This window comes from Myotis yumanensis, unplaced genomic scaffold (genome assembly GCF_028538775.1).
Source record: "Myotis yumanensis isolate MYYU_CA2020_CCGP unplaced genomic scaffold, mMyoYum1.0.hap1 SCAF_14, whole genome shotgun sequence".
Taxonomy (NCBI): Eukaryota; Metazoa; Chordata; class Mammalia; order Chiroptera; family Vespertilionidae; genus Myotis; species Myotis yumanensis.
The window spans coordinates 27,200,887-27,221,224 of record NW_027223765.1 but is presented as its reverse complement, the minus strand read 5'-3'; the positions used below and the strand labels follow the sequence as shown (position 1 = coordinate 27,221,224).

Below are 20,338 nucleotides of genomic sequence, written 5' to 3'. Positions count from 1 at the left end.
GGTGCTGCCTAGGAGCTTCTGTTGGGATCTGTACCCTCGAAGGAGGTGGGCCACACTGTCCCAGGTGAGATGGGGGTACACTGAGACGAGAGAGCTGCCTGAGCAATCTCCAAGCCTCCAGGGGCTTTGAGTAATCCATAGATCTTACTTCCCCAGCCATCTGAGCAAGGCTCTGCCAGCCTCTCAGCCGTGTGCAGAGAAGACAGGACTCACTGCATGAGGAAACCTGCCTAGGGCATCACCCACCTCCACTGGTCCTCAGCTCAGCTCTCTAGGACTCCAGTTCAACAGTGTCAGAAGGCAGCGACCTCTCTCTCCATCAGATGCCCAGTGGGAGAGGGGGTGGTGGTGATGCAATGAGGCAGCTGCCTTTACAGGCAGCCAAAGTGTGAGCCACAGTCAGAGGGGAGAGATCTTTGGAGTCTGAGGGTACAGCAGGGTGACCCCCCCGCTCCATCACTGACTTCTCTCTTTAAAGCCTGTCCCTTTCCTCACCCTTCAAATGAGGCAAGAATGACAGCTACCATTTGGAGGCCATTTATTATGAGCCAGGCACCTCAGGTGCACCTCATTCTCACAGGGGCCCCGTGAGAATGTGTATTATGCCTATGAGATGGGTGAGAAAATCAAGGGGAGAGAGCTGGTCGAAGGTTGCACAGGCAATGAGTAGTGGAGCTGGGACTGGAACCCAGGCCTGCGCAGCACAGTCTGCCTCCAAGGGGACCATGCTCCAAGGAGAAAGGAAAGGCCTCCGTATGCTCAGCATTTATTCATGGTGGACACTCAAGTTAGGGGACTGGCTCTGGCGAGGTGGCCCCCCCATGCCAAGGGCTACCAGAAAGATGCCGCTGTAAACACTCTTAGGACCTGGAGCCAAAGGCCCTGCTGCTGTTGCCTGGGCAGGCCAGGCCTGGCTAAAAATAGAAGGGCCCTCAGGTCCAGCTCCCTGACCACAGCAGGCAGGCTGCTCCCTGGGCCCAGCCTCCTCCTCCCCGCTCCCCACTTCCCCACGGGCAGGATCCAGGCTTCTAGAAGGAACTGAGATGTTAAGGTTTTCACTTCAGGCCAGAGAGAACTGTTGGGTTGATGCCCAGTGGGCATGTTCCAAGTTCTGGTAGAGCCATAATCAGGGCGGGGGAAAGGGGGAGCTTATGATTCCAAGACCCCAGCCATTTCCTTCCTAGAGAGGGAGCTGTCAATCTCCAAAACCCACCCCAGGAAGGAGCTGGGCCAAGGCCAAAAGTTGGCCAATTTCTCCACACCTTGCCATGCAATCTGGAGCCCTGTTTTTCCTTCCTCTGAACTGACTCACTGTTGACAGCACTGTGAGATTCTGTATTTGCCATGGCTTTTGGAGAAGGTCTGCTTCAGGCCCTCTTGGGGAACCCCCCACCCCGAGATGGCAGGAATGAGGTGCACCAGCCACCCAGAAGGCAGTCCTGGCGTCAGGGACAAGTGCTTACAGCGGCAGGCAGGGGCGCAGGGCGGGAGGCTCTGGGGCCAGTGGCCTCGGTGCAGGTCTGGGCTCAACTGGGGATTTCCTTTCAAAGGTGACTTAGAGCCGCTACATTAGGGGAGCGCCCTCCCGGGCGGGCCTAATGGCGTGTTTGGCAGAGTCAGCGAAACGCAGCGCGCAGCGGCTAGGTGGCGGGGGAGCGCCCTCTCCCGCGCCCTCGCCATCTCCCGCGCCGGGCAGCAGCGCGCACGGGGCCATTTGCAGCGCAGGCAGCCTTAGGAGCGGCCGCGGCGCGCCGGCGGGGGACGAGGTGGCACCATGGAGCTGAAGAAGGACAGCAACACCGTGTCCATCGACATGCTGCTGATCGTGCACTCGGAGAAACGGCGCGCCGCGCAGGGCACGCACTCGGACCGGCAGGCGGACCCGGGCGCGCCGCCGCAGCGCAGAGGAGGTAACGCGCGCCCGGCCGACCCCCAGAGGTCCTAGCACCTCGGCCTCTTCACCCCAGGGTCCGCCCGCCGTGGGGACGCCCCTCACGCCCCCAAACGAGCACAGCGACACGACCCTCTCCCCATGGCTGCCTGCGCCTCCAAGCTGTGGCTCTGGCGTCCCTTGGCAACGCAGCCCCGTGATTGCCCTGAGTTGACTTCTGTGCAGGCCTGCGGTGCTTCCGTCAACCCAGGCAGCCAGTTTCCTCCAACCACTCTCCGAAAGGTGCGGGTCAGGGTTGAAAGATGCCCGGGAAGAAGGGGCCCAGAGCCTCAGGCCTGACTCCTGGGTGGCCAGAGCCTGCTCCCCATTGCACATGCAGGGAGCAAGGGTCCCAGGGAAATCTGGGTGCTGAGTCAGACGTGAAGATGGGAAGCTCCCTTGGTGCCCTTGCACAACTCACAGCCTCGGTTTCCCTTTCTAAAGCCCTCCCCCCTCCTCCACAGAAGGCATTAAGAGGTGTAAAGGGCACACAGGCTTGGATAGGGTTAGGCTTGAAATCTGCTGTCCCCACCTTATCTACTAATTTTCCTTTTCTTCGGACTTTCTGTCCAAGTGCAGACGGGTAAAATAAAGTGATTGTTTATAAAGCGATTGTGGGAGGCAGGTCCTGAGTCTCTGTATTCTCACAGGGTGAAGGGGGTACAGACACATAATAATTGTTAACGAAGCCCCTCCGATGTCTGGGAGCCTCTGGGGCCTGGGTCTAGGAGGAAGGCCCCAGGAACCCTGGTGGAGAGGTGTGCGCATGCACTGGGCTGCCTGTGCACCCGTGCTTTGAGAGGGATGCCTGACAGTCGCAGCAAAATGGCTTCTGCCTCCTGCCTCCCCTCCAGCTCCAGAGCTCCTTGGAGTCTGCCCAGCTCTTCTGACCTCAGAACCCCCTTGCACATGGAACGTCCACCTTCCACCATCTGCGTTGAAGCAATGACACCATGGATGGCTTTGCCCCCACCAGCCACACAGGCTGGAGCTGTCCCATAGCTCCTGGTGACCCCTTGGGGAGGCAAGCAGGGGGGCGGGGGGCATAGATTCTGGAGAGCTGAGAATGTTAACAGGTACTCCAGTCTCGGGAGCAATTTGGGGGCCAACAGTTGTTTGGGTTGGTTGGTTCTTTATTTCTCAGAGCTGCTCCTAAAAGAAGGGAAAATGCCCACCCAGGATATCTGCAATGAGGAAACGGGCAGAGGCCGCCAGCTTTCTGATACCAAGAGGCCTCCCGCAGGGTGTGGCACAGCCAGAGAGCCCCCACGAGGCCCAGCTCTGGGCCAGCGCATGAGTCCCTAGCTCCTCTCCCACTCTGATCACGTCTCCTAAAGGCTCTGTCACTAGAAAGAAAGGATGAAGCCCCAGAAGTGCCTGGGATCAGGACTGCTCCGGAAGGTGTCAAACGCCTACCACCAACCCTGCAGGACTCCAGACCGGTGCACTCGACACTCACGGCTGTGACTCAGGGAAAAAAGACCCTGCTTGTGAGCCCTTTCTGCTGATATTTTTCTCCAAATATTTTCCTAACAGATGTTTCTCCCAGACCCTATGTCAGTGGAGAGACCTGTGTCTCATATTCAGTCAGACAGTTCTGCACCGGAGCAGAGAAGAGGGGGCGTGCACAGCCTGCGAGGCCTGCTGGGCAGTGGTGTTGTCCAGGAGACCCCTGGCTAAGCCAGCTTGCAAGCCCATGCAACCTAAGGAGGAGAAATGCTGAGCAAGTCTAGCTTGTTCCAAGGCCCCCTGTTGGTGCACAGACCCAGAACTCACTCATGCCCAGCTCCAGGTCCTCTGCTCTGCAAAGGATGGCCTGAGCTCAGATACTGTCACCATGCAGAGGACTGACTGAAGATGTGACTAAGGGCCTTTCAGCTGTGTCCTTGTGGCAAAAAATAGTCAGGGGGACAGGAGGCAAGGAGTGTGGCACCAGGAATTTGGGCTGTAAGGCCAACAGGTGCTCTCTCCTCTTTCCTCTAAGGCCCTAGCATTTTCCCAGCCATGACTTCCACTCTAAGGCTTAGAGCAGTGCTTCTCCAAACCATGCCTGGAGGCCCTGGAGTCCACGCAGGCATTCCTGTGGCTGTGGATAAGGTGGGCTAAAGCTGTTTGCACCAAGACTGAAAGAGCTTCAAAGTTTTAGATGTTATCCCCAAAGCTGATGTGACGTATGCATTCCTCTCCAAAGGTGTGCTGGTGAGGTTTCCAGGAGGTAGGTCCCAGACACTGACTGTGCAGGGCTCTGCAGGAGGAGGGACTGGGGAGCCTTAGAGTGGTGGAAAGGGCTGGAGGATCAGGCTTGAGGCTGAACTTCCAGGAACAGCCTCATGAGCTGCTCTAGTGAGGAGACCTCCACTGCCACCAAGGGTCCCTAGGTGTTCTTTTCCCACCAGGAACTTGATTTTATTGCAGCTGTTCCCACTGCCAGAACATATGCCAGTTCTGTGCCAGGAACTTGACCTTGCAGCCACCACTTCCAACTGTCACCGGAGGTAGAGAAAGCTTCCATTCTCTTTCCTGTTGCCTCACCAGGTCCCAAGATGGAATTGGACACAGGTGCCACTGACTGGCCAAGCCTAGGCCACACATGTCCATGGTCTAGCTGCAAGGGAGGCTGGGAGAGCAGGCTACTATCACTTACAGTTTCCATAGGGATAGGCAATCTTTGCCCACTCCCCTCCCACATCAAGACTCTAAAAGTGGGAGACTTACCACATACAGAAATAGGCAGGCAAAATGAATGGCAAATGTCTTTGACAATAATCCTCCCATATTTATGCAGTGGAGATGTGGGAGTGAAAAATGGGCCTCTCTGTTGCGATGATTCTGATAACCAACCCTTCCCCAATGAAAACTACTGTTTTAATATTTTTTTTAAATGTTTAAAATATGAATGGTTGTATTCATGCTCCTACGTGTATCTCAATCCTGGGCAGCCTCCCTCAGATCCCGGGAGAGCCACATTCCACCAGCCCCACGTTAATCCAGATGTGTACACAACTAGCACGTCATTTGCTGGCCTGGGTCTCTGCACCACAGAGAGCCTCATGCCAGTGCTTGTTATTTCACAGGACTCCAAGGCGGCGGAAACGGAATACAGAAATGGCAGAAAATAGAAGGAAACGGCCTGTATGGTAAATTCTCCCTTTTCATTTTTTTTTTTTCTTTTTAGTTTCTGGAATTCAACACGTTTTGAAATGACTGGACACACTGGGTCTCATTTGTTTGAAGACTGGCTCTAGTCACCTAACCGCTCAGAAGTGGCTGCTTGTAACTCAGCCAGGCATCTGGGGCCACTGTGACCCTGGAAAGCTTTCCCTGGCATCAGGTCCCCTGATTTCCTGGAGGCTGGATGGGGGCAATGCCATACGTTTTTGTACCCACGTGTTCACGGGTGTCATTTGGGATGTGAGGTGGGTGTGTTCCCACAGAGGTGGGGCTGCTCATGTCCTGCAGGGCATCCATCTTTGGAACTTTTTTCTGAATAGAGGGGACAGCGTCCTGCCTGGAGGCCTGGGAGATGCCAGTGGCTACCTGCTGGCCCGGGACCCAGACGACCATAAAATCTGAGAGAAGTCAGCTTCCAAAGCCTCCTCTCTCTGGTGCCAGGTGCCTGTCGCCCTGCAAGCCCAGGATCTGGGGATTCTATGCATGAACCAACTCTACTAAGCCCTATTCTGTGCCCGTCAGAGATTCATTACCCAGCCTGCAGGAACAAACATCAGTGTAACTTCATTGGGGGTTGTGAGAATTCTAATAAGAGTCAGACCACCACTCAGAACTCCAATAGGGGGCTCAGTCAGACCCCAGAACAGATGACTGACTGATCAAATGCCAGTGAGAAGGAACCACCCTCTATGACCCTCCACCAATGGGGAAACAGAACCCCAATTGAACAAGACCAAACAGCTCTGCTTTGCCATCCTTCTGACAGTCACAAAAGGAAAGGATGAGGTTCTAAAAGTAAATTCACTCATTCATTTCCTCAGTAAAGGTCTACAGTGCTTACTCTGTGCCAGATGGGGTTCTAATTGTTGGGGATGAAACGGTAGACAATACAATCAAGAACCCCTGCCCTCACGGGGCTACATTAAAATGATTGTAATCATAACGTCATTTATGAGGTCTCAATGTCCTGGAGGTGAAGAGCATGCCTTTGTCCTCTGCCCTGTGCATGGGGATGAATCATTCTCATGACATGCACTTCTAGAGACCACCCGCTGAATCCCAGCTGATGGGCGTGCATGGGTGGGGTGGCTTCCTTAACCTTGCTGTGGGGCCATCCGATGGGAGATGCACCTGCTGCCACAGCTCTACTGAAGCAGACACCGAAGTTAGCAAAACTATGCTGCAGGCTTGTGAGAATTAAGATAACACTCAGACCTCCAGAGACCTGTTGGCCACAGAAACACATAGCCCATGCAGGCCTGTGTGCCGGGCCACCGTGCCCACGGGCAAGTGGGCAATCGGGCCGCAGTGGTTTGTTGCAGCCCTCCCACCTTGCCTGGGTTGTCTGAAATTCATCCATTGTCTTCTCGGGCCTGTTATTACATCAGGAGACCACTGAATTATATTGAATTCATCCTCTTTTTACTATCTTTGGGGGTCCTGATTTGGGGGAAGTTTAGTGGGAAATACAACAAAACACAAAGGGACACGGTAACTTTTACAAGACTCTTCTAAAAGGTCTTAGTAGAATGTGTCATCCAAAAAAGAGGATGATTAAAGTAGTTCTTGCAAAAACTAAGAGTTTCAGGTACGTGTAGGGCCTCGAACCCAAACCACTCCTCCAATATATGTAATTTAAAGTAAAATTTTATTTATTTTTTAAATGACACACTTGCATGCATGCAGAAGTTAAAGGTATGGTTTTTTTCTATTTTCTGATGGTGAGATTCTGGGTACATATCTGCCTTGCTGGTGCGCAAGGCACCCAGCCCTGGTACCAGCAGGCCCTCCCGCCCAGCCCTGGGAACTGGATGGCGTGCTCATCTGAGAAGGAAACAGCTGATGGCTTGTGCTGGTGGAGTGTGCACGAATGTGGCTGAACCTGGGACTGATCCAGAAGGGCACATGTGCCCCCTTTTGCTGCTCTGTGCACTCCTTGGGCTGGGGTGTTGGCAGGGTGAGGGGAGCTTAGAGGGCTCCAAACTTTTCCAAGCAGCTGGTGTGTAGGGCCAAGCCACCCCCACCCCCCAGCTTGCCCAGCAACGGGCTTCCCCTGCTGTGATTGGCTGCTTTCCTTGGTCCTGGCTGAAGTCTGCCTAGCAGCACAGGGACTGACGCCCCATAGCTACAGGGAAACCAATTGTGCAGCCCTGACTATAAATACCCCACAACAGCTATGCCAGCTGATCGCCTCCTTGAGGATTCCCTTCCCAGATCCTGTTTCCTCCCTCGGCCAGCCGAAATACAGCCAGCTGTGCCCGTAGGAGGTGGCCTCCCTGTCCCCTAGCCTGAGTCTGGCCTGGAGCTGGCCCTCAGCTGATCAACCTATCATGGCCCGGGGGGCTCAGGGTCCTGGCTGACCTGCTTACAGAAGGCTGGAGCCAGCAGGGTTCTCCAGGGCAAGACCCTACCAGGTGGATCGAAAGCCCCGCCCAGCTCAGGGCCCCACCACCCACCATGACTGGCTTCTGCTTGGACCCAGGCGTGGGAGCTCTGAGCAGCAGATCTGGTTGGGTGCACGAGGGACGCATCTGAATGAAACTTGGTCAGGCCAGTGCCCCAGAGTCAGGCTTGTTTCCAGACCCAGAAACTGGTCCCAGTGGTCACTTCCAGTGGCAGGCCCGACAGCCTCTCTGCAGACCAGTGGAGGCCAGGGGAGAAGATGGCTGGCCAAGGTGGTAGCAGTGGGTCTCATCAGGTATCATCATCGTCACCTCCCCGGCTACCACAACCCTGGCCTTCCCAGCTCCTTCCCCCACCTCTCTGAAGCAGAAATTCAAGAGCAACCTCAGTAAGACCAGGCCACCTCAGCATCTGTAGAGGGAGAGATGTAGGAAAGGTGGTGCTTCCCCAAGAAGCCTGTGGGTTCCTCCTCATGGCCTATGGCAGGAACGGGGCATCTCCTGCCTGACCCCACTAGACCCTGAGGACAGCTCCGTGTTCCAGGGACATAAACATTACTAGCACATGTAGAGCGCTTTCACATAGTGGGCGCCTTGCAAATGTTTGTGTAGCTGAACCAAACTGCAAATCACCCCAACTCCTGGGCTGGCGTAAGAGGCAGGCTACCCCATTCTTCTCAGAGGGAGGCAGGAGGTGGAGCTAGGAGCCCGGGGGCTTGGGGTCAGGCCCTAGGTCTGATGCTCCCTAGCTGCAGAGACTGGCAAAAGTTAACCAGTCCGAGCTGCAGGTCCCTCAGCTGTAAAATCAGGACGGGAACCTCTCAGCCTGCTCTACTAAACCGTGGGAATGTCAGGCATCCCCATGCGCTTTGAAGGCTGTGCCCAGCGACACCAAAGTCTGAAGTCATGGTTACTTAACCCATGGAGGCATCCCCAGTTTCTTTTGAAGACTCTGTATTGGGTGGTGAGCACACAATACAACATATAGATGGCATATTATAGAATTGTGCACCGAGACCTATAGAATTCTATTAACCAATGTCACCCCAATAAATTCAATAAAAGTTTTTTTAAAGGAAGAGAATCACATTAATATCCTCAAAAAAGGCCAAAGAACTACATTCCCATAATAGTATGAAAATTTGGATATATATTCTTTGAAAACTATGAGGAACACTAAAAACCATGACTCCAATAGTCAAATGAAGCTAGTAGTAAAAGTACAAAAAAAAAAGAATCTGTGTTGGCACCTGCTGGGAGGTGTGAAGGTGTGTGCGCAGGGCTTCCAATCGTGTGCCTCTGCGTTCAGGTGTGTGACTGCTGATTCCCGCGTATGCATGCTGTGGGGCTGTGCAGGCGGGTGTGCCTGTGTTCAGGCCAGGCCTGGGATGACCTGGGCCCCCACCAGCCTGCCTTTCTTGCAGACACGCAGCTCCCCGCTCTGCCCGGGGAAAATTCCACTGTGGTCCCAGTGGTCACGGCAGGTTCCTCTGTCTTCCTTAAATAGGAAACCTGGCAGAGAAGCAGCATCCTCAGCAGACCCAGGTCATCACTTCCTGCGACAACCAAGGTAAGGAATTCGCCACGTCATGACCCCTTCTCCAGCTCCTGTGTGCCAGAGACGGCCGGTGTGGAGCTCAGACTGGGGAGCAGGTCCTGTCTGTCCTATGGATGTTGGAGCCCCCTTTCCCTCTTCTTACATCCCATGGGAAGCAGTGAGAGGCTGCATGGTATCTTGGGATCGAGAAATAGACCTTGGGCCACAGAACCCACTTCTATCATCATCATCACCCTCATTGCCATCGCCGTAGCTGTCACTTACTGAGTGCTAACCTTGTGCCAGGCACCCTGCCAAGCCATTTACATGATTGTTCTCATATAAATTAAGCTTCACAACAGTCCTTTTTGATTGGTACTCCTACTATCCTCATTTTACAGGTGAGTAAACTGAGGCTTGGAAAGGTTGACATCTGTCCAAGATTAAATGGCCAGTAAGACTCAGAGCTGGGAAATTGACCTTCCGCCAACCACCACTAAGTCCTGAGCTGTTAACCTTCAAAGCTCTGCTTTCACCACAGCCGCCCCCCCAACCCCAACACCCGTCTCCCCTGCTGGCTCACGTGGAGCAGGAGGGTTCCACCGCTGAGGCTGGAGGTGAGGCCGGTTTAGAGCCCCCACCCCTGCCTCAGCTTTCTGCTCTGCATTAAAGACTCAAGGCCTGGGTCTGAGAGTTCCCATAGGCCCAGCCCTAAAAGTTCATCACCAGTGTTCTCAGCACCGTTGTCCTAACCAGTAACGAGATTATCTAATGACATCAAGGGAGCAGTGGTGGCTCCCTGGAGAATAAGGGCCTCGGGGGACTGTCCCCTGAAACTTGTGCAGGAAGGACCTGGCCATGCGGGTTTCAGTACCCCTTTAGGCCAGAATTCCTGAGAATGCGGCTCCAGGACAGGACCCAGGGCCTCTTGGTGGGCCCACTATGAATTGCCACCTGCCCTGAGCACAGCAAGGACAAGCGTGGGCCTTATCCCTTCTCTGGACTGGCAGCACACAGCAGGCCACAGAACAAGAATAAGCAATACCTCACTAAAATGAGAATGGGTTAGCGACCGTTTGTCTTGCTTAGTTCTGGCCAAACCCCTTGATGGGGTCCTGGTGTTATCCCTGTTTGCACAGGAGAAAGTTGAGGCTGGGGATGCTGCCATCCCAGAGCCTGGCTCTAAGGTCAGACCTCTGCACTGCACTGCCTCCCTGTGCCACAGGCAGACAGGGGTGGGCTGGTCACCAGAGCTGCACCTGGCACCCTGGCTCGTGTGTGCCACTTGCATGCCACCTCCCAGCATTCAAGGCTTCCAGGGGGACAGGAAGAAGGGCAGCCTTGTCTTCCTATAAGGGTTGGAGCCCTGTGTAGACTGGTACGGATGGGCAGGGCAGGGTCCTGTGGGAGCCTGGGTCACAGAGAGAGGAGGGCTCCCCATCTTTAGGGATGTAGCCAGAGTTCATGCTGATACTGACCCATTCATTCCACAAAAAGCATTTCCTGATGCAGGCACTGGGGATCCATCAGAGAAGGAAACAGACAGAGGCTCCTGTCCCCATGGAGCTGACACCCTAGTGAGAGAGACAGATGACCTAACGAACGGACTCAGCTAAGGCTGGAGGGGAAGATAAAGCAGGAAGGATAGGGGGTGGGTGTATGTGCACATGGGTGTGTATTAGCCTCCTACGGCTGCTGTAACATATTATCACAAAGTCAGTGACTTAATACACATTCACTCTCTTAAATCGTTCCAGAGACCCCAAGTTTCAAATCCATCTCAAGAGCTAAAGTCCAAGTGTCTTCAGGCAGGTCATGGGGAGAACCTGTTCCTCCCCTCTTCAGCTTCTGGAGGCTGATGACACCCCTGGACTTGTAGCTGCATCGCTCTAACCGCTGCTTCCATTGTCACATTGCCTTTTCTCCGTATCAGTAGTTAAATCCCCTTCACCCTTTGTTTTATGAGAATCCTGTGATTACACTGGGCCTACCTCATTCTTCTGGATAATCTTCCTAACCTGAGATCCTTCGCTTAATCACATCTGCACAGTCCCCTTTGGTGTATAAGGTGACATTCAGAGGTTCCTGGAATTGGGACATGGATATCCTTAAGGGCTATTATGAAGCCTACCACAGGGGACGATTTAAAATAGAATAGTTGAAAAAAGACCTCCCTGAGAAGGTGACATTCAAGTAAGGGAGGAGGTGAGGGAGCAAGCCATGCAGGTATCTGGGGAAGAGCTTCCAGCAGAGGGAGCCCGGGTGTGAGGGCCTGGTGTGTTCAGGAAGCGGAGAGCAGGTCACTGTGTCTGAGGGGCGTGGGTCAGGTGGACACAAGGCAGACCCTGCAGGACTGCGAGGCTACCCGCAGTATGCTGGCTTCTAATCTGAGTGCCGTTGGAAGCCACTCAGTGTTAAACAGGAGAGCCACCAAAGGGTAGAGAATAAACAGAAGTGGGCGAGGGTGGGTGCCAGAAGACCTGTAGATGGCAGCATGATGATCCAGGCAAGAGAGGCTTCCCCGAGGGTGGATTGGGGTGTAAGAGAAAGAGAGGAGTCAAGGTTTGGGAGCTGAGGGTGGAGCTGGAGGAGATGCAGGAGGCGCCTTTTAGGGGAAGAACCTAAAGAATTCAGACTGGGCCTTGCTGAGGTTGGTGCCAACGCCAAGCAACCACATGCCTGCTATTTTGGATCACAGTGACCAAGGACATCAGTTATTCCATGTGCTACTCTCCTGCTCATCCAGTGAGCCTTGAGCCTCATAAGCTCTGTTCTGGGAACCACATCAGCCCCCATGCAGCTTCCTCGGCAGCTCTTTCTATGACAGTAACAGCAGGGCCCCAGGGGGACACTTGGTGTGGGCCAGTCAGTGACCTAAGCCCCTTTTGGGGGGTCACCTCATTTAACCCCACAACCACCTTCTGTGTAGTTTATCACTCCCATTTTACAGATGGAAAAACTGAGACCAGAGAGATTTTAGTAACTTGCCTGAAGTTACACAGCTGGCACATGCCAGGCCTGGAAGTTAAGCCCATGTCTGGGAGCTTCCAAAGCCAGTGGGCATAACTGCTCCACCCCTGGCCCCCTTCCATACAGGGCAGGGACCAATCTGGTGGGGACGATTGGGTGCGGCACCCCCTCCACTTTCCCGCCAGACAAGAAGTTCAAAATTTCAGTCCGAACTGTTCCTCAGAGTGGTCCAGCTTTCCCCCTCCTCCTCACCTTGTCATTCAGTGGAAGATTTGACACAATGGGTGACAAAAGATCATGGAAGGGGCTTCAGAAGATTAGTCTGTCACAGGTGTGAGGTTGAATGAGAAGAGCGTGCTTAATTCCCCCCTAACTTCAGGCCTCGACAGTGACTCTTGGAGTCAGTTTTCTGTTGAGGCGTTCGTCCTGCAGGTCCTCCGCCCTTATCCCCTTGCAGACCCCCTGCCTTCTTTGATCATGCACGCATTGGCGTCACACCGCCCTGTTCCCAGATCTGGGACGGCCCTAGGGCGCTCCGCTCTGCGGAAGGAATTGTCAATGGCCCTGTGCTTTCAAGAGCCCAGTGGAAGCCAGGTCAGTTAGGGCCACAGAGACGCCCTTCGTCACACACGCCGGCCGGGGCCCCGGTGACCTCACCCCGAGCTCTGGCATGCTCGGTTGTCATCTCATAACTAGAGCTGCTGAGTGGGGCTTTCATAGCGTGTCCAGCAGTACCCGGTGAGCATTCCACAGAGCCGGGCTCTCCCCATCACCATCCAGCAGGCTGCTCTCGGTGCCACAGCTCACCACGCCCTGCACTAACGCTGACTGCTGCACTCTGGGGCAGAAACCACAGCAGGTCTCTTGATCACCTACCTCGCTAGAGTCTGTTTTAGGGGTATTTTTCAGACGCTTTAGCTGAGGTTTGCTGATGCTCTGCTCCTGCAGAAAAATATCCCAAGGCAACGAATTCAGGTTGCAAACGTGGCAGCCAGTTACGGAAAGAGTTAATGAAGACTTCAGTCAATAAAGGCAGCTATCTGAGATGTGTCCCTCATTCCCCACACACACCCGCCTGTACACGCAGCCTCTGCTAACTGATCAATGCTCCAGGCAGCCACTTCCAATCAGAGTTAATGAACAACACAAAATCTGTTTGCCATCTCTGCATTAGTAATTCTGAGCAAATTAGGCCTTTAGACAAACCCTGATTCCAACCTGCCGAGACCTGGAGGGAAGCTGTCGTGTGGGAGGACTCTCCTGGCTGGGTGAGTGGCAGGCCGGAGCAGCGTGCTGGGGACATGCTGGGCTTGCCGGCCGCACCTCCGCTCCTGAGAGGGGGAGGGAAAGGGAAGCGGAGCCAGTGGCAGCTGGAGAAACCCGTGGGAGCCACTTCTTAGGCTCGCGGAAAACAATCATTTAGACACTTTCACTAGGACAGCCAGAGCTGCAGCTTCAGAAATGCTAGTTGGGTGACAGCTGGTAGAAGTGGGGAGGGACGTCATGAAAGCGCCAGCCAGGTGACCTAAAGTCCCTTTGGGTTTGGTTGTGACCGTTAAGATTAGTGTCACAGTATCTGACTATACTTAGAGTTTAGAGCTCACCTTAAATTTTGTTCTAAATGATGTCCCACTCCTTATCATTGGAGGTTGGTCAAATTAATTTTTTCCCCTTAAATTAAGACTGTTGTTTGATACAGGAATGCTGTAGTCTGCAAACTCTTACCAGTTCCTACCTTGAGGAAGCATGGGGCTGTGCTGTGAATGCTGCTCACCTGGAGGCCACAAGCCCAGGCCCAGGCTCAGGCTCAGTTCCTGGAGCAGAGAGCCTCCGGAAGTGCCCTTACAGGCCGGAAACGGGAGCTGGGATCGCTCCCACACAGAAGAGGCAGGCGGGGAGCAGTGCTGTTTGCTCAGAGGGTGCTGGTCAGCAGCACCACTTTCAGGGAGAGCCAGGAAATGGGACTTGGGAGAATGTTGGACATCGGCCCCTGGCCAAGAGGGAAGAGAGAAGAGGAAGTGCAGGAAGGAGAGATGAGAAATGGTGGTGCATTCTGTGTGTTACTCCCTCAGACCCACTCTTTTCAGCTCAGCTTGCTCATTCTTTGACAAAGAGATGTGGCTGAACTGGGACAGGTGGGAAGTACCTGGACATGAGAAGAAGTTTGGGGAAGAGGCTGGTTGTTGAGCCCTAAACCATCAACCACGTTGTTCCGTTTTGCAGTTTCTCTAAGCTTTTCGAGATAGCTCTAGCCCAGCATTTCCAAATTGTTTTGACAAAGTAGTACTGAGTCAGGCGAGCTCTCTGCTGTGGGGTTTCTCAGAGCACTGTGCACTGGGACCCGCAAAAGGGGGAAGAGTGGTCATGTTCCTCAACCTTTGTTTTCACAAGGCATCGAGCAGTCAGATGCAGTTTGGCACCCGCTTTGGAGAAACACCTGGGAGTGTTTTGGGTGGGCGAGTGAGGAGGCAAAGGAGAACAGGCACAGGCCTCACCCAGGACGGGAGGACACGAAGGGAGTCTTTGCTGCTGATGGCAATGCTACCTGTTCGGTTCCTAAGGCCAAATCTGAAGCATGCTTTTAACTCTGAAATGCTTAAAGTTGTAATTGTAAAGCCATAGCTCATTTTCTTTGGAAGTGAATGGTCTAGAAACTACACTCAAAATGAATGTTAACCCCTTCAAAGTAATGCTCTGGAGGCCACATGGTAGCTTTTAAAGTTGTTTGAGAATTACTCTCTTTGGCATGCTGAGCAAGTTTTTGAGCTGCACAAGAAAGTCAGTATTGTTATTCTGTGAAAAATTATTGCAACACATTTAGCAGGCAACGGGTTAATAAAAAGAGCTCTGACAAAATTGGTAAGGAAAAAATAATATATCAGTTGGAAATGGGGCAATCCACAAAATAAGCATTTAAAATGGCAAATAAATATATGAAAAATACTATACTAAAAATTAAATACACAAAAACACTAGATGTCATTATTCATTAAAAAAAAGTTCACCCTGGCCGGTTTGGCTCAGTGGATAGAGCGTCAGCCTGTGTACTGAAGGGTCCAGATTCAATTCTAGTCAAGGGCCCGTAGCTCGGTTGCAGGCTTGATCCCCAGCCCTGGTCATGGTACAAGATACATGTGGGAGGCAAGCAGTTGATGTGTCTCTCTCACATCAATGTTTCTCTCTCTGTCTCTCCCTCTCCCTTCCATTCTCTCTAAAAATTAACGGAAAAAATATATTTGGGTGAGGAGTAACAAAATAATTGTTATTATTATTTTGTAAAAGTAGTGAAAATCAAATGTCAGTGAGGGTAGTCGTAATTTATTTTTGCATTACAAAGCACTCCAAAACTCAGGGGCTTAAAACAATAAGCATTTACCAGCTCACAAGTCTACAGTTTGGCTGGGCGTTCTTGTCTGAGCCACACCCAGCTGAGCACAGGTCCTGGCTGGCTTGCTCATGTGTTGTGGTCAGCTGGAGGGTTGGCTGGAAACCTACTGGTCTAGGGTGACCTCACCTGGGGTAGCTGTGCTCCGCTCCATGTGGTCTCTCATCCTCCAGCCTGGGATGCGAGGAGGCTAGCCTGGCCTCATTCACATGGCAGTTGTGACTGGGATCCTAAGAATGAAAGCAGGAGCTGCAAAGTCTCTTGAGGCTGAGGCTCAGAGCTTATACATCATCACTTCTGCCACATGTTAATTGGCCAAGCCAAGTCATTAGGCCAAACCAAAACACCTCTCCACGGGAGGAAGTACAAAGTACTGTGGCCAATGTTGCAATCAGACAGCAAGAACGAGCAAAATGGGCATTCTCTTGCACTGTAGGGTGATCGTAAACTGATAAATTCATTCATGGGTAAAGCTTGCCAATATCTAACAAAAGCCTTAAAAAATCTTCACAGCTTTTGATCCAGGTTAAAGAATTTATTCAAAGGAACTGATTTGAAAAGTATGTAAAGAGGTATGTGTCAGAATGTTCATCACATCACTGTTTATATTAGCAAAACATTTGGGGAAAGTTAATTTTCCCAGGAAAAGGGATTGGTTATATGGATTATAAACCATCTATTGAATAGAGTACTATGCAGCCATGTAAAATGATGACATATGACTGTATTCACTGACTTGTAAAGACTTAAGTAAGAAAGCAGATTACAAAAAAGCATGTTTCCAATAATCCTACTTTGGATTTTCAATTTCTATTTTGTATCTTTCTCGATCACTCAGGTTTTTGTTTTGTTTTAATTCTGCTTGGGCTTTTTCTATCAGGTTGGGGTTTTTTAATTTTTATTTTATTTTAAATTATGAGTTTTAACATATGCATAGATTTATGTCACCATCAGCACAGCCAGACTACAGAGCAGTTCTGTTACCCCCAAAATTATCTTGTAAGACTCTTTGTAATCACATCTTCCCATCACTCCTAAGAGTTTCTTGGCATTATTGAAGAGTTGTTGTTGTTTTTAATCCTCACCTGAGGATATTTTTCCATTAATTTTTTTTAGAGAGAGTGGAAGAGAGAGGGAAAGACAGAGAGAAATATCGATGTGAGAGAAATACATTGCATGTGCCCCAACCAGGGCCTGGTACACACCCTTGACCGGAATTGAACCCGGGACCCTTTGGTCCGCAGGTCGACGCTCTATCCAGTGAGCCAAACCAGCTAGGGCTGAAGAGTATTTCCAGTTTGGAGTGATTATGAATAGCTTCTGTAAACACTTGTACATAGGATTTTGTGTGAGCATAAATTTTCATATCTCTGGGATAAAAGCCCAGGAGTGCAGTAGCTGGGTCATATGTTAAGTATATGCCTTGTTTTATAGGAAATGGCCAAACTATTTTCCAGAGAGGCTGCACCACTTTACATACCACCAGGAATGTATGAGCTTCAGTCTCTCCAGAACCTTGTCAGCATAGAGTATTATCACTATATTTTTATTATTGCTCTTCAAATAAGTGTGACATTTTATTATAGTTTTCATTTGCATTCGAATGGCTAATCATGTTGAATATCTTTTTGTGTGCTTACTTGCCATTTCTATTTTGGCAAAATATCTGTTCTTTTACCCATTTTCTAGTTGGATTGTTCTGTGCACTTTTGTAAAAAATCAATGTGCCACATTCGTGTGGCTCCATTTTTTAATTATTTATTATAGTCTGTTGATTGATGTATCTATCTCTTTGCCACTATCACACTGTTGTGATTACTGTTGCTTTATAGTATATCTTAAAATAAGATAGTTGGAATCCTCTGATTTTTTTCTTCCAAATCTGGTTTGGCTATTCTAGTTGCTGTATCTTTTCATTTAAATTTTAGGATCATCTGTAGTGATACCATCCATTTCATTCCTGATATTGGTGTCTTGGCTTCTGATTTGTGTCTTACCTCTTTTTTTTGTCAGTCTGGTTAAAGTGTTTATCAATTTTACTGATATTTTCAAAGAACCAGCTTTTAGTTTCATTGATTATTCTCTCATTAATTTCTTCAAATATTTTTTTCTGCAACACACTTTTCTCCTTTCCTTCTTGTATCTCAATGACATGAATGTTTGGCCTTTAGGTATTGTTCCACAGGTCCCTGAGGCTCTGTTCACTTTTTCTCTCTGTTATTCATGTTGTATAATTCCTATTACTCTATCTCCAAGTTCATTAAATCTTATTTCTGTCCAGTGGTAAGGCCAGGGAGGGTTGGGGGACAGGAGGGAGGAGAGTAAGAGATCAACCGAAGGACTTGTATGCATCCATATAACCATAACTAATGGACATAAGACACTGGGGGGTAAGGGAGGGCAGGGGCTTGTCAAGGGTGGGGGGGGAAAAAGGACACATATGTAATACCCTTTGTAATGCTTTAAGCAATAAAAAAAAAATAGTCACGGGGATATAAACTACAGCATAGAGAATATAGTCAATAATATTGTAATAACTACATATGATATAAGATGGGTATTAGAATTATGGGGTGATCACTTCATAAGTTATATAAATGTCTATAACTATGTGGTACACTAGAAACTAATATATTGTATGTCAATTATAATTGAAAAATAAAATTAAAACGTTGTTAGTAGGAAGAAAAAAAAATCTTATTTCTGTCATCTCTGTTATTGAGCATATCCAGAGAATTTTTTAAACTATATTTTTCAGTTCTCGAATTTTCATTTGTTTCTTCTTTATAACTTTTAATTTTTTTCTTATTCTTTGTATTTTTACATTTATTTCAAGACTGTTTGCCCTCACCTTTTAGAGCATGGCTGTTTTAAAGTATTTTGCTGATAATTCCAAATTTTGTGTCATTGTAGGGTGAGCATATGTGGATTATCTTCTCCTTTTCAAGTTGAGATTTCCCTAGGTCTTCCTATGCTGGGTAGTAATTTTGGATTTTAGCCTTTGCAATGTTATACGGTTCTGCCTGCCCTGTACATGCACCACCCAGTGGCCTGTCTGAGCATTTAGTCTACCCCATAATTTAGCTTTTATTTATTTATTACTTTTTAATAATTTATCCTATTGTTGAAAGTATTACAGATATCCCCTTTTTTCCCACCAATGACTCCCTCCACCTTGCTCTTATGTGTGGCCCCACTCCCTAGGCCTTCACAGCACTATTGTCTGTCCATGGGCTATGCATGTAAGTTCTTTGGCTAATCTCTTCCCACTCCCCTCTCCCCTTCCCTCTGAGATTCATCGGTTTGTTCCATGCTTCCATGTCTCTGGATCTGTTTTGTTCGTCAGTTTATAGTTTAGTTCTCAAAGACTGTGATAGGATTTTAGGATGAGATCCCAGGACACACAACTCAGAGGTAACTACAAGAGTTCATCCATAACTTTATGGTTTTGTTTTCCTGACTCCCTCCTCTTCACAACCTGCTTTCTAGTCCTCTGGCCAAAAAGCTGGAGCTTTCGTTTTTCCACTCTGCCAGGTACTTCTCACAACTGTGTCTGCTTTTGGTGCCGATCAGTGAGAACAGAGAGTGAAAAATAAGAAGAAGAATTTGCCCCACATGCTTAGGAATTTTAACTTCTCTGGTGCCCTCTCTCAAAGCTTTATGTGTCTATCTGGCCACCAAAATCACTCTGCACTACTACCAATAGAATTTCCTGGGGGCTGAGTGAGGAAATTACAGAAGGGGAGGGGAGAACAACACGGTATTTCACCCACTCTCTTACTCAGAGATTCTCTCTCTCACTCCACAGGCTGGAAGAGAAGGCTCCTCTTGGAGCACTTTTTCCCTGCACCCGCTGTGCACTTCTGGGTTTGGGGCTACTGTGGAGTCCAACCTAAGTAATACCACAGGGGAGAGGGAATGGTAACCGCACTGCCAATTTGGTGATGCTTTAAATCCTAATCTTCTCCCCCAGTATTCCAACTATCATTTACTTTTTTTTTTTTAAATATATATTTTATTGATTTTTTACAGAGAGGAAGGGAGAGGGATATAGAGTTAGAAACATCGATGAGAGAGAAACATCGATCAGCTGCCTCCTGCACACCCCTTACTGGGGATGTGCCTGCAACCCAGGTACATGCCCTTGACCGGAATCGAACCCGGGACTCTTCAGTCCCCAGGCAGACGCTCTATCCAGTGAGCCTAACCGGCTAGGGCTGTCTTTGTTCTTTTTAAACAAGAATCACTTGTCTGTTCAAAAAAAACTCTAAACCCAATTGTGTTTTGTTGTTCAAACATCTGTCGTGAAACACTGCATCCTTTCCTAGTAGCATCAGGAAGACTGTCACCTCCTGTTCCTTTACAGGGACGCAGCTGACTGTGGAGGTCCACCCTCGAGACGCCATGCCCGAGCTGCTTAAGAAGTTTTCCTTGGATAAACGTACGTACGTACAGGGCTGCTTGTGTGTGGAGGTCTGGCAGGGAGGATTGAGGGCAACTGAATGGACAGAGCCCAGCCTGGGCATCTTCTGGGGTAAGGAGAGGAGTAACCTTGACGTACACACTGGTAAGAGGCACAGGTATGACAGCCTCATACAGGGTTCTGTTTCTTCTCCATTCCCAGAAATCACTATTCTTGAGTGTCTGCAGTTTGGTGTGGGTAAACAAGGCATTTAGCTAAAGATGAGTGACATCACAAGAGTGTTATTGTTTTTAGATACCATTTATTGACTGTCTGAAAGGTACCATGTAAGTTTTTTTTACATTCGTTAACTTTGGCATATACCAGTATTATACCCACTTTTTAGATCAGTAAAGTGAGGCCCAGAAAGGTGAAATAACTGCTAAGTGACCAGCTGGGAAGAGGGTCAGAACCCAGGTCCACCTGAGGCCTATGCTCTTCCCCACCATATGTGGCCAGCCTCAGTGCAGTGCACACAGGC

At 50.0% G+C, this 20,338-nt stretch overlaps 1 protein-coding gene across 1 annotated transcript in view; it reads left to right on the top strand.

Annotated features, from left to right (window-relative positions):
• Positions 1-1,771: 1,771 nt before the first annotated feature.
• The window catches only part of KY (kyphoscoliosis peptidase), a 44,058-nt gene continuing 25,491 nt past the window's right edge, over positions 1,772-20,338 (top strand). The window contains exons 1-4 of the mRNA XM_070391219.1: positions 1,772-1,910; positions 5,005-5,067; positions 9,011-9,073; positions 19,762-19,836. Of these exons, the coding sequence (XP_070247320.1) occupies positions 1,775-1,910; positions 5,005-5,067; positions 9,011-9,073; positions 19,762-19,836 (337 nt within the window). The 5' untranslated portion in view covers positions 1,772-1,774. The remainder of the gene's footprint in view (positions 1,911-5,004; positions 5,068-9,010; positions 9,074-19,761; positions 19,837-20,338) is intronic.